Source organism: Mytilus californianus, unplaced genomic scaffold (genome assembly GCF_021869535.1).
Source record: "Mytilus californianus isolate M0D057914Y unplaced genomic scaffold, xbMytCali1.0.p SCAF_9, whole genome shotgun sequence".
Lineage (NCBI taxonomy): Eukaryota > Metazoa > Mollusca > Bivalvia > Mytilida > Mytilidae > Mytilus > Mytilus californianus.
The window spans coordinates 41159556-41174734 of record NW_026262745.1 but is presented as its reverse complement, the minus strand read 5'-3'; the positions used below and the strand labels follow the sequence as shown (position 1 = coordinate 41174734).

At 32.9% G+C, this 15179-nt stretch overlaps 1 protein-coding gene across 2 annotated transcripts in view; it reads right to left on the bottom strand.

Moving 5' to 3' along the window:
* The window catches only part of LOC127715781 (circadian locomoter output cycles protein kaput-like), a 107664-nt gene extending 94579 nt beyond the window's left edge, over positions 1 to 13085 (bottom strand). The window contains exons 1-4 of one of the 2 annotated variants that reach the window (XM_052221925.1): positions 13000 to 13085; positions 7111 to 7268; positions 1274 to 1353; positions 808 to 897 (exon numbers count right to left, since the gene is read on the bottom strand). In XM_052221925.1, coding sequence (XP_052077885.1) covers positions 808 to 897; positions 1274 to 1353; positions 7111 to 7268; positions 13000 to 13040 — 369 coding nt within the window. In that variant the 5' untranslated portion in view covers positions 13041 to 13085. The other variant, XM_052221926.1, reaches the window with a different exon arrangement.
* Between the last annotated feature and the right edge of the window lie 2094 nt (positions 13086 to 15179).

Sequence of the window (15179 nt, the reverse complement as noted above, 5' to 3'; positions counted from 1 at the left end):
AATCCTAATATTTATTGATGATGAAACACACAAATCTTACCGTGTGTACCGGTAATCCTTATATTTTGGTTATTGATAATGAACACATACAAATCTTACTTGGTGCAATCTTAATATTTGATTATTGATGATGAAATGCACAAATTTTACCTGGCATAATCCTAATATTTGTTTATTGATGATGAAACACACAAATCATACCTGGTGCAATACTTATATTTTGGTTATTGATAATGACACATCCAAATTTACTTGGTGCAATCCTAATAATTGTTTTTTGATGATGAAACACACAAATTTTACCTGGTGTAATCCTAATATTTGTTAATTGATGACACACACAAATTTTACCTGATGTAATCCTAATATTTGTTAATTGATGACACACACAAATTTTACCTGATGTAATCCTAATATTTGTTTATTGATGACACACACAAATTTTACCTGCTGCAATCCTAATATTGTGTTTATTGATGATGAAACACACAAATTTTACCTGGTGTAATCCTAATATTTTGTTTATTGATGTTGAAACACACAAATTTTACCTGGTGTAAGCCTAATATTTGTTTATTGATGCTAACACACACAAATTGTACCGGGTGCAATCTTAACATATGGTTCATTGATGATGAAACATACAAATTTTTCTCAGTGTAATCATATTTTGTTCATTGATGATGAAACACACAATTTTTTCCCGGTGTAATCCTAATATTTTGTTCATTGATGATGAAACTCACAAATCTTACCTGGTGCAATCCTAATATTTTGTTCATTGATGATGAAACACACAAATCTTACCTGGTGCAATCCTAATATTTTGGTTATTGATGATGACACAAAAACGATAGTCTCCTTTTCTGATATCACAATCAGGAAACCCTTTAATGCCTACAAATTAAAATAAGGCATGTAATATTTATATCTACAGTACACTAAAGATGTTTAAGTTTAAATTATCTTCAATGAATTTCCACAAAGAATGCAGGCAATTGTCATTGCCAGTGAATCACTTGGGAATACCTCAGTATATTCCATAGCCATAGATATAAATATAAGGGTCATGATTTAGAATGGTATCACACTAATTACAAGCTATCACCTTTTTTTACACCAATTTACTCAACAGGAGCAAGAGTTATTTGTGTAACTTATAAGTAGACTAAGTTATTTTTATCCATCTGTCATGTCTGGCTGAGTGTTGTATAAAAGCTGAGAATTGCAGATACAATGTACCAGTAGTAATAACTAGTCTAATTGTAATTACCTCTTGCAAACATGCTAGTATGCTGTTGCTGGTTAAATGTGATGAACTTTTTTTATCAGATACTCTCAATTTCTTTATCCCTGCAAAGAAAATCAGATCATTTATGTCTAAAAGACAACAGCAGATATCAACAATTTCTACTTCTGTGTAACAACATTCCAGCAGCACCTACATATGGAGTATATATATTTCCAATTTGATACGATATTCCAGAGCTTGTATTTTCCTATCATGATTTCCTTGAGGGTTGCTGCCAACCAAGAAACCAAGAGTTCATAGTGGTGAAGCTGAAATCATCCCTTCGTAAATTTTACAAAAACCATCACAAGTTAGTTGACAGTTATGGATTATCTGTTTCACAGATGATGACAGATATGTTCCATTGTGTTCCAATTGTCATAACTACAATCCTGTCCCTTTTTCCCCGAATGTGACCTACCGAATTAAGACTTACCAACGGGTTTGTACTTACATGAGCAACATGACAATGCCATATTTGCAGCAAGATCTGCTTACCCTTCCGGAGATCTACCCAAGTTTCTGGTGAGGTTCGTGTTAATCAGTCTTTAGTTTTCTATGCTGTGTTTTGTGTACTGTTGTTTGTCTTTTGGTCTTTTTCTTATTTTGCAATGGCATTGTCAGTTTATTTTTCATTTATGTGTTGAATGTTACTTTGGTATCTTTCGCCTCTCTTTTACCCTTTTAGATTTCTGTATTGATGTTACAACTTATAGGGGACTTTGCAAAAAGAAACAGGCATACACATCATCAGCAAGTTTACAATAACAATGTCAGTGTACCATTGAACAAAACCAAAACCAGATGCAAATGGCGTACTACATATGCTGATAAAAAACTAAAGGAAACTATGTGATATTTATTTACACTAGAAGGGCTATTTGAAAAATGTCACATAAATCATAGAATTTTTTTAGAAATAAGATATTTTTTGGCTAAAGATCCTACTTTTAGTTTGGTTTCTTTGGGAACCATTTGGCTGCAGGGAGCAAACATATGTCAAATTTCTTCAAGTACAAAAAATGTACCATGTTTTGATATAAAATTTCATTTTTGTTATCATACCAAAATAGGAAATGGTCAATTGTTCTAAATGTATAAAAGAATTTTAGTTGTTTTCTAACTACGGAAACTGTTGTTAGGCATGTTAGGGAATAAGAATAATTTATGATTTGTTTTCATTGACAAAAATGGCGGATCGTCAAATTTCAATGTTTTTTTTTCGGGGGAAGAGAAAGGCAGATGACGAAGGTGATAAGGAAAACTTTAGGCAAAATAAGTCAACTAAAACAGATAGTTGTATTGAAATTGTTAAAATTGAAAAAAAAGTATCAAAACAACGGAAAAGGCACGTGAGCGATCGCGAACGTAAACACTGGTATACAGGTTGGGAACAATCCCCTAATGAGGGATATTCCTTAAATGAGTGACAAGAGGTCGTCTTATTGTTGAAGAAAAGAAAAAAGAAAAACTAAGATTTTTTAACTTAAAAGGGGGGAAAACTCGTTATAAAATCGAATCAAATCAATTAGTTTATTATTCCAATCAGGGTCCCACAGGGGGCATTTACAATTAACAATAATTTATGATAGTACAAATGTATAACTATAAGCAACAAACATGAGACATTGTACAGTTATGTAATATTTGGAACAACTTTTCTAAAGGAGGGTCCCTTTTTTTTAATGATAAAGTAGATATAAGTCCAGGATTATTACAAAATTCTTGGACATGTTTTGACCATATAATACCAAATAGATGTATAGTTCTTTGGAAAAAGTTTCTGTAAATGAAATAAATATGTGCTCATTTGTATCTCTTGAAAAGTATCCTTCATAAAAGGGATAGTCATTACATTGAGAGGTTTTTCCCAAGCTGAGAAATATGAACAGGACTTTTAAATGGCTAATCGTCACAGAAGGATGTTACTGTTCTGTGTACCAAAAATACAGCACTAAAGCAAGGAATTGGACAGAAACTTGGCAGGAGGAGGGAGTCCTGCAAAAGCCATCTACTATTCAATTCCATTAAATGTGAATACAATACTAACCATTCTTTTTTTGACAACACCCACAGTAAAACTAGAGGCTCTCAAGAGCCTGTGTCGCTCACCTGTATTTACTGATGCTTTGGAAATCATGTAAAATAAGGTTAAAATCATGATTAATAGTATTAGATATTAGATATTATAATGATATCTAAGATAATAACAAAAAACTGCAAAATTTTTGTAAAATTACTAACTCAGGGGCAGCAACCCAACAACGGGTCGTCGGATTTGTCTGAAAATTTCAGGGCAGATAAATCTAAATCTGATGAACATTTTTGCCCCCTGTCAGATTTGTTCTAAATGCTTTAGTTTCAGAGATATAAACCAAAAACTGCATTTTACCCCTATGTTCTATTTTTAACTAAGTTGGCCATGATGGTTGGAAGGCGGGGTCATCTGACAAATTTTTTAAACTAGATACCCTAATAATGATTATGGCCAAGTATGGTTAAATTTGTATCAGTAGTTTCAGAGAAGAAGATTTTTGTAAAAGATTACAAAAATTTACGAAAAATGGTTAAAAATTGACTATTAAGGGCAATAACTCCTAAAGGGGTCGACTGACAATTTTGGTCATGACAACTTATTTGTAGATCTTACTTTGCTGAACATTATTGCTGTTTACAGTATATCTCTATCTATAATAATATTCAAGATAATAACCAATAAAATGCTCCGCAGGGCGCAGCTTGATACAACCGCAGAGGTCGAACCCTGAACAGTTGGGGCAAGTAAGGACACAACATTCAAGCTTGATACAGCTTTGCATTTGGATTGTGATTAAATATTTGACACAGCATAGGTTTCTGACACAGAATGAATGTGGTCTAAGAACTTAAAAATTTTAAATTGGACATTCACCTATTATGGTCTAATATCCAAAATCTAAATAAATGGTTAGATTCAGCATATCAAAGAACCCCAAGAATTCAATTTTTGATGAAATCAAACAAAGTTTAATTTTGGACCCTTTTGACCTCAATGTGGACAAAGTTGATAACGGGGCCCAAAAATCAAAAATCTAAATACATGGTTAGATTCAGCATATCAAAGAACCCCATATATTCAATTTTTGTTGAAATCAAACAAAGTTTTATTTTGGACCCCGATTTGGACCAACTTGAAAACTGGGCCCATAATCAAAAATCTAAATACGTGTTTAGATTCAGCATATCAAAGAACCCTAAGAATTCAATTTTTGTTAAAATCAAACTAAGTTTTATTTTGGACCTTTGGACCTTAATGTAGACCAATTTGAAAACGGAACCAAAAATTAAGAATCTAAATACACGGTTAGATTCGGCATATCAAAGAACCCAAATAATTCAATTTTTGATGAAATCAAACAAAGTTTAATTTTGGACCCTTTGGACCGAAATGTGGACCAATTTAAAAACGGGGCCCAAAATCCAAAATCTAAATACACGGTTAGATTCAGCATATTAAAGAACCCCAAGAATTCAAGAATAAAACCCCATTGAAATTGGTCAAGAAATAAGCAATTTATACGAAGTATCTTCTTTTGCACAATACTGTGCAATTAAATATTTCTTGCTATTGCGCAATACTGTACAATTGACAATTTCTTGCTATTGCGCAATATTGTGCTATTGGATATTTCTTGCTATTGCGCAATACTGTGCAATTGAAGATTTCTTGCTATTGCGCAATACTGTGCAATTGAAGATTTCTTGCTATTGTGCAATACTGTGCAATTGAAAATTTCTTGCTATTGCACAATACTTATTATATAATAATTTACACATCCTGTTTGGTGTGTATCTCCTACCATATCATTATTATTTGCTTTTAAATATAAATCAGAAATAACCAACTTAAAATGGAAAATTTAAAAAGAAAAAAAAAAAGGAAAAAAAAAAAATCCCCCCCCCCCCAAATTTTTTGAACCCCCTTATGATTCATCACCCCAAAACTTAATCCTCACCTTCCCTTTGTGGTATGGTACCTTGCAGTACAATTTCAGAGAGATCCATACACTTGAACACAAGTTATTGTCTGGAAACTAGAAAAATGTGTTTTTTGGCCCCTTTTTGGCCCCAAATTCCTAAACTTTTAGGGCAATTACCCCCAAACTCAAACCCAGCTTTCCCTTTGTGATATGGAACCTTGTAGTACAATTTCAGAAAGATCCATACACTTACACACAAGTTATTGTCCTGAAACTAGAAAAATGCTTGTTTTTTGCCCCTTTTTGGCCCCTAATTCCTAAAATATTGAGGCAATTACCCCCATCATCAATCCCAGCCTTCCCTTTGTGGTATGGTACCTTGCAAGACAATTTCAGAGAGATCCATACACTTGAACACAAGTTATTGTCTGGAAACTAGAAAAATGCTTATTTTTGGCCCCTTTTTGGCCCCCAATTCCTAAACGTTTCGGCAATTACCCCCAAACTCAATTCCAGCTTTCCCTTTATGATATGGAACCCTGTAGTACAATTTCAGAAAGATCCATACACTTACACACAAGTTATTGTCATGAAACTAGAAAAATGCTTGTTTTTTGCCCCTTTTTTTGCCCCTAATTCCTAAAATTTTGAGGCAATTACCCCCAAAATCAATCCCAGCATTCCTTTTGTGATATGGAACCTTGTGGTACAATGTCAGAGAGATCCATACACTAACACACAAGTTATGTCTGAAAGTTACAAAAATGCTTATTTTTGGCCCCTAATTCCTTTACTGTTGGTACCATAACCCCCAAAATCAATCCCAACCTTCCTTTCGTGGTATTGAACCTTGTGGTAAAATTTCAAAGAGATCCATTCATTTAAACTAAAGTTAGAGTGCGAAAACCAATGTGTCTTCGGACGACGCCAGACAACGCCAGACGTCGACGCCAACGTCATACCAATATACGACCACAAAAATTTTTTTGCGGTCGTATAAAAACTGCAAAATTTCCTTAAAATTACCAATTCAGGGGCAGCAACCCAACACTAAGGTTGTCAGATTTGTCTGAAAATTTCAGGGCAGATAGATCTTGACCTGATAATCAGTTTTACCCCTAAGTCAGATTTACTCTAAATGCTTTGGTTTCAGAGATATAAGCCAAAATCTACATTTTACCCCTATGTTCTATTTTTAGCCATGGCGGCCATCTTGGTTGGTTGGCGGGGTCATCGGACACATTTTTAAAACTATATACCCTAATGATGATTGTAGCCAAGTTTGGTTAAATTTGGCCCAGTGGTTTCAGAGGAGAAGATTTTTGTAAAAAGCTAACGACGACGGACGACGACGACGACGGAAAACGGACGACGGACGCCAAGTGATGAGAAAAGCTCACTTGACCCTTCGGGTCAGGTGAGCTAAAAAACCCGGTTGGAAAAGTATAAAAAAAATAATACGACCAGTTGCAAGTGATTTTTTCAAAAGACCCACCTTACCTTAGTGAAAAATGGAGAACACTGATTTATCACCAAAATTACATTAATATCTCCAATTTACGAGTCATCTCATCTAACATGTTATCATGGTAAAAAACTTATTTTTTTCAAATTTAATCTAAGTTATTTTGGTTGCTATGGAATTCATTCTGTTGTTATGACATGTATAAGGAAAAATGGGACAACTTTAATGTTATAAAGAAAATAGTTTCCATTCAGATTATTCATAGACAGTCAGCCATATCATTGCTTCCATAAACATGATAAAAACAAATTGATATTGACATATATTTGATGATGTAATTTTCTACATACCCTTAAACATGTATTACCACAACCAGGAAAACATATTAAACATACCATGATGGAACTTTAGATAGCTGACTGTTAATCTAAGTATTGCTGCTTTGTCAACTCTTTTCTCTGACTTGGCACTCCATGGATTCTCTTCAGCTAACTGTGCAAATAGGGTATTCAATTTGTCACGTCTAACTTTCTCACCTTTCTTTCTTGATATTCTAAAAGGAGATGGGCACTTCTGTGTGTTTTTATATGTTTATTTCAATCATCATTTTCAATACTACAATTCAGATGTTTTAATCATCAACATGATCATTTCATAATCCAATCATATTCTTACTATGTTCAGGGAGCTTTGGGGAATGACTTACAATGACTAACATGTAATTGCCATAAATTCTGGCACCTATATAAAAGATTGGGAATCTATTCAAAATAGTTAGATCTTCTTCAATCCATGCATTCCATGCTATGGTGCCTTGCATCAAACTTTCATTTTAAATGCCCTTCTGTCATATCAGCAATCAGGGGCGTAGCTACCCGGAGGCACGGCAGCACGTGCATCCACGTCTTTTTCACAAAAAAAAAAAGAGAGAGAGAGAGTGAGGGACAAAGTTAACATATAGGAATTGGTCTTTCTATGTATGCATTTTAAAAACTACACAAAGAATAAAAGCAAGAGGAATACACATGCAGCAGAATTTTTAATCCTGTAAGACATGTATGTGTAAGATAAATACATACAACTGGTGTAAACTTAGAGGAACTTTTTATATTACGGGCATTGTTTAGAAAATACCAGCTACATAGTTGTTGGTACCACAACCATACCGTATACTGACTCGCTTTGAGTGTAAAAAAAAAACTTAATCCCTCTAGGCATGCTAGGGTTAACAAAAAAACTTGAAAATTATTATTTTCCGCTTCGCCCCAAAGCACACATCTTACTAGAATGAAGACTCTTCAACTCGTATCGATCCGGGAATAATGACTGTAACCTTGTGAACTAGTTCAATCTTGACTAAGTCATGTAAGTATGTAGGTCTTGACAACACGAATAGTTCATTTTCACATCACGTCAACGTATCTCGCCCTGTGTGCATGTAATATTTGCTACCGGACATTAATAACCATTCAATTAATTAATAGTTTCCGTATACTAGTAGATGAGAAGTTGGAACTGTTATTATAAAAAAAATTTACACATTTTCCAGTCATGCCAGTACATGTTTTACGTTTTTATTTATTTTACAAAAAAAAATCTTTTATATAGATTCGATCATTCGAAGTCGTTTCTATATGGGCCGGCTATACGAATGGTTGATTGTAAAACCATTTAAACAAATTGTTAATTCTAACTCGTTTTACTGGACTATTAGGTCAGTCAGGGGTACTACTTGTACAAGTAATCTTTATTTACTTGAAGAAGTAAATAAAATAAACTTATATAAGTTAATTATAATGTTTGAATAATCTCCCCTTAATTTTCTCAAAAATTTACTTGTATAAGTAAATTTTTTTTACAATCCCACAAAAATTCTCAAGTTTTGAGATGTAAAAACATGCCTTTAACAATTTTTGTCAGGTTAGCTCATAATTTTTGATTAGAGTTCAATGTTTCATCTCATTAATTCAACAAAGAAACTGATTGCGCAAAGATCTTAAGTATTTGCGCAAGGCCTTCAAAAATTGCCCCTTGGGGGCTTGTAAATGAGCAGTGTTCTGAAGATAACAGACAAATGAGATTTTCATTGTCCATGAAATTACACTTAAATGATTAGTAAAGACATCTGCAAAGGACAGACAATCAAAAATTCTATTAGAGCAAAGAAGTCCTAAGAATTCAAGAAAAGAAGATAGGATGACTTTTTTACTTGTATAAGTAAAAAAATCTGAATGTCTAAGGGACATAACTAAGCCCAATTTTTTTTTACCTATACAAGTAAATAAAATACACTTGTATAAGTATCCATCAAATTTACTTATATAAGTATATTAATATTTACTTCTTCAAGTAAATAAAAATTACTTGTACAAGTAGTACCCCTGACTGTAGGTCATTCAATTTTAAAAAGAACTGTCTGTCCGAGTAGGACACTAAACTGCTGATTCTTGTTCGAAAGATACACCAAACTTTTATTACACGTATCTTCACTGTTATCATCTACATATTGCCATACAACTGGTCGAATGCATATATGCATTTGTTAATTAGCTGGCTAATTAAAAACGCAGATCATGAAAAAGATTGTGATCAAAGTACCATTTACTCTGAAAAAGTTCATTAATTTCATTTTCGAATATTCCTACATTTGTAACTATGTAAAAATCGAAATTCCCATCTCTCTCTTGTAGAGTTTACCCACAAAATTTTTAAACATCTAAATACATATGTTAAGCAAAATATATGAGAATGTGTCCACCAAGTATTTGGTATCCATGATGTTTTGCTAACAGAAACTCCACATATAGTATTGTGTTTATGTTTATTGTTTGTTTTTTAAAATCTACTTTGCTCAATACAAATACTAGCATATGGAACAAATCTCCGTGATTTTAAAAGCTTTCATGTACAAAAAACGCAAGCGACAATGTTAAGTCTTCATTCGACTCGAAGTTAAACAAATAGTTGACCAAAAAACCACAACAAAAATGTCCAAGTTTTATTTCGGTTGTGATTGTTTTGAAACGCTATATATGCGGAGCTTCCGGAGGGCTTCGCCCCCCTGGACCTACTGGGGGCCTTAGGCAGCCCCCAGACCCCTCGCCCTATAGTTTGTGATTCCACTTCATTAATAAGGTAGCTATGCCCCTGCCAATGGACTAATTAAATGATTAAAAATGAGATAATCATACAAACATGAAGATTATTTAAAAGCCTTTTACACTTATCTAAAAAGCTGCACAAATTATAGCTGAAAAACCTGAACAAGAACATATGCAGTAATAGCTTTTTAGGTAAGGGGGGGGGGGGGTGTTGTACTATAGAAATCTATGAAAGGCAGACATTCATGAAACACAGTATTTTACCTTTTTGTCATTTAAGTATAGATTTGGTACCATTAAGTACAATGTAGGTGTGTTCTGGGTTTTCTATTGGTCCATTCTTTTCATCCGACATATTTTTTACTTACTTTTTGCTTGTTTATTTGTGTTAGAAAAAATCAAGTACTTCCCCATTTTTGTTTCATTCATAGCCTCAATGTAGGACAATTTGTGAAATATTTGACTTTTATTCATTATTTCAAATGATGTTTACAACTGTCATGACTTACAAATATCCTTATTACAGCATAGCTTTTTCAAGATTTTTTTTTTGTGAAGGAGGGGTTTGTTGTTGTTGTTGTTGTTGCTAACTTCTAAATTGCACAGAAAAATACTGGAAAGGAGAGGTATGATAAGAGTTATTGTTGACTTCAAAAATGAAAGAAAAGATATATCAAACAAATGAAGTAGTACTGGTCCCGTACCAGTTACCATCACAAATTCACAGTTTTTCTCAAATAACTATTAACAGGAATTACTTTTGGAAATATCCTTTTAACATGAAAAGGGTTACCAAAAGTTAGGTCTAGGACCATACCTAGACTCAGACTTTAATTCCTCTTATATCATGTATATACAGCAAAAAGCGGGATATTAGCGTGCCAAATTTTGCTTGAAATTTCATGTATACAAGGACCAGTTAACGTCATTTATGAATCTAGTTTCTAAATTAAAGAAATGTCCTATCAATAAGAAAATTATTGTCATATTTTTCTGTTTTCAGACAAACAGAGTTGGAGGTTTGTCAAATTAACCACTAATATTGTCATTCCATCTATAAATTCCAAATCTCTTGGGCTTTCGCTTAATCTGAAAGGATATCAAATTCATGTTACCAGAATCAAAAAATTACACTGCATTGAAAGGGATCATAGAAATTTATTCTAAAATTTATAAACCTTTTTCATTCCTTTTAAGGAAATTTTATGTCCAAAGTAAGCTTTGCTATTACTTTTATCAGTTTTCTAAAAATCGAAGGTGTCATAAAGTGATGATGTCATGTCCCAGCATGCGTATCTTCCTACTAAAGAAGGTAGACTGGTAAAGAACAATCCGAGTCTTGATTAGATCAAACAAAACCAAGTTTTCAAATATGAAATATGAGTATTTTTATGAAGATAATTTAGCAGTATGCCATATTTATGCAATGTGTGCATTATTGCATAAAATGCAAGATGATGGTAACTGGTAGGGTGCAGGCCGTTTCGTAACCTGGTCGTTTCGTAACTAGTCGATTCGTAACTTACTAGGTCGTTTCGTACCTGAGACGTTTTGTAACCTTATATCAATATATATTAACAATATGAGTCGTAGGTTAAGTAAAAAATGATAAAAAGACTTATTGATGTATATATATATATCTATATTTATTTATTAAATAATTGATTTCACATAATTTTACACTTTACAAGTACACAGTTTTGCATTTAGATGTACCCCGTCTATATCAAAGTATTTAGTCTTCAGCCACGTGCTTTGATGTCTCCAATACTTGACACCACTCATCTTTATGTTGCTAAGTTCTTTATTTATCTTCTATTTAAATGTCTCAATGACTGTACTTTTCTCCCGCCTACCCCGTGAAGCTTTGTTTGGACAGAACTTGATAAGTCGGATTGCGTTCTTAACATCCAATTTTCCAGTCTTCGGATGAAACTGTGACCGATCACAAGTACTTTGGGCTTATCTACTGTTAGTGACATATTTGGCGTTTATAGATGAATGAAAAGGAGTAAAAAAAAATGCTATTATACCATTAAGTGAACGGATGAAAAACTGATCAGGCTTTATGCCAGTATAAACTAAAACATGCAAATAAAGGACAACATAGTGATGTATCTGAAAGAAAGAAAAAGAATAGAATAAGATAAAGTGTTTAAAAAAAAAACAAACTTTGAACTCCGCCAACGCCGGTCCCCAGTCGGGTGAAAAAGGAGGAGGGTTATGCGCATGTAAAAGTGAAAAAAAAGGAGAATTATTATTTTTCTCAGGTCGTGTGCCATTAATCTACTTAATCACTTTACACCTACTGTAATTACTTTTTATTACCTGTCATTAGTTGTCATAAAACCATAAAAGTTGTCACCGAGCGTATTTACCTATTAGCCAATTAGCCAATAATAAAAAAAATTTAAGAAAGTTTTAAATTAAAAATATTACAATATTGTTATTATTAGATGAACAATTTGATCATTTTTAAATAATAACTTTAACTGTTTCAATCAATTTTTAAACTAACACTTTATAACCATATATAATTACACCAGGTACGAAACGCCTCAGTTACAAAACAACGCAGTTACGAATCGACCAGGTACGAAACGACCAGGTTACGAAACGACATGCATTCAACTGGTAACTGACTGTAACTGGTCCTCTACCAGTACGTACTTTATTGGCTTGATGTTACCAAAAAAAATAATTGAAATAATACAATGTGACCTTTTACTACTTTATCTTCTTCAAACTATCCACTAACAACAATTGTTCAAATGCTTTTTTCATAACTTGCACTAATACGTCTTGTATGCACTTCTGCTTGCATTAAATAAAGTAGTAAGAAAAGCTTTTTTAGAAGCTAAAACTTGTTTCCATAAAGACCTTAAAGTCCTTAAAAAATGAAGGAGAATCTGAAATTTCATTAGAAAATTGAAAGGAAATATAATGTTTTATAACCCAATAGCGCTGATATACCCGTATTGAGCTTTAAAAGCTCAAACCGTAGATAAACAGAACATGTTGTAATGTATTTACAATATTTGACCGAAAAATGATAGTGCCTAGTGGGTCAAATGTCAATGATTTATTTACGATCGTTCCATAGAAATGCTTTACTTCGTGGGTGGTTTTGATCTTTAACTTTCAACAACAACAAATAAAATAATACGTATTATGATTACAAACCTTGGACAATTGTCACTGTCCTCACCATTTATGTTGCTCATTTTTAGAACTAAACATGTTTTTTCGATTTTGTATCAAGTCAAAAATAGAACCGGAAAAATAAAGCGACACATGCGCACTTCACTTCTTTCAACTAGTTTCAACTAGACGACTTTTAAAAGGCACTGGCTACGATTACGTTTTAAAAAACGTAAAAATAACAAAAAGTTATTGTTACGTTGGACACTAATTGCCTGAATGCTAGGTTGGGTTAGGAATCGATTAATTACAAACGTAACAGTAATATTTGTGTCTACAGTTACGTTGCGTTATATTGATACGTTATAATTATTTAACTTTTAATCGACTTTAATTTAGTTTTTTTGTTGAATTCTCCTATTCATAATAATCATGATAATATTATCATTATCATTATCATTATCATTATCATTATCATTATCATTTTCATTATTATTATTATTATTATTATTATTATTACTCAACAATTTTTTTAATTTTCTTCAAATAATCGTGACTACAGTTTATGTAGTAGTGCCAAAGGCGAAACATATGCTAGCAGTGTAATATAAGGTTCGATGTTTAGAATAAAAGTATTTACTTCTATGTATTTAACTGCACACTTACCCTTATTACTGTCATTATACTTTCAACAATGGACGAAGGTATTCCCATTACCAAATTTTCTTTTATTGGAACATTAAAAACTTTGGATGCGTCTGAATAAAAAAAAAGAAAAAATAGATTAAAAATTCTTTACAGTTATATAAAAAACGTTCCTGAAAAATTGATACATCAAAAGCAAAGTTTGACAGTGGTGAACTACGAGATGGAGCTAGTACGTCCAAACCAAAGGTATTTTTTTTTTCTTCCTATATTAATATCAATTGGTCATAAAATCAATGTGAATGGTATAACTTCAAAAAGGGAAATTGCAGAGTGGTACTGTTTAGTGTGCAAAACCGATGTGCATATTACAGCATCACTCCAAAAAATGCGTCGGACTAAAACATGCACCGAAAGCACATATTAGATGTGCAGAAGCTGCCAGTGTAAATAAAATATAATAATCTGTATGCAATATTGTATATTTGAATTGTTTACGAATAAAAGTTTTTAAGTTGTGTTTTAATATTATATTACATACACATGGAACATACTATATATATATATTGTATAGTTGTCACTTGCTTAGACTTGCTTGTATGATATACTTATTTCTAGTGACTGCATTATCCCATACGGTATATAAAAAAAAATGTTGAATTAGATTGCTGACAAATAAAAATACATTAATTGTGTATAAAAAAAAATGATATAACATCTGCACACGCTTAAAACACATGTCTTATGTCTATCTCTAGATTCGCCGTACGTGACAAGGTAACACTACGACTCTTGAAGTAAAATTTTTGTATAGCGGATGTGGTCGAGTGGTCTAGAGCGCTGGACATGAGGCTAAGCGATTGGTGCTGTAGTGTATCAAAGGTGTGAGTTCAAATTCCGTTGAGGGACAAATATCTGTCAGCATAAAAATCTGATTCTAACGCTGTTGGGCTTAATTTTCAGACTTATATATTACTATTCCCAGCACATATTGAAATGCATATAGTTAACGTAACAATAACACAACGTAACCGTAGACTTAACTATTATTGTTGCGTTCATAATTAATCGGTTCCTAACCCAACCTAGCATTCCGGCAATACGTGTCCAAAGTAACAATAACTTTTTTGTTATTGTTACGTTTTCAAAGTATTCGTAGCTGGCTCCAGTGCCTTTTAAAAAACAAATGCATGAACCTGATTTTCTGTATTTTTTTTTTTGTTTTTGATTTAGGGATAATACCAAAAGATCAATGTAGGATTAAAAAAAATTGAATTCACATAGTTCGGGGGTGTGTGTGTCAAACTGGCTGCAAGTTTTGTTATCCTACATTGCCGACTTTTCGGGTTAAAACCTTTGCAACAACTCTGTTTATAGCTACATGTAGGTGGCCTGTTGCATGGTTAAACTTCTGTCCATATTCAATTTATCCTCGTTTTCCAGTGGCAGTCCAAATTTCCAGCCTTTTGTCCCGATTGACCCCTATTACTGGACCTACCTATTTCATGTATAATTGTTAATTTGTTCTGGTCCATAACTTGCATAAAATATTTGCCACTGGACGTTAAGCAACTACC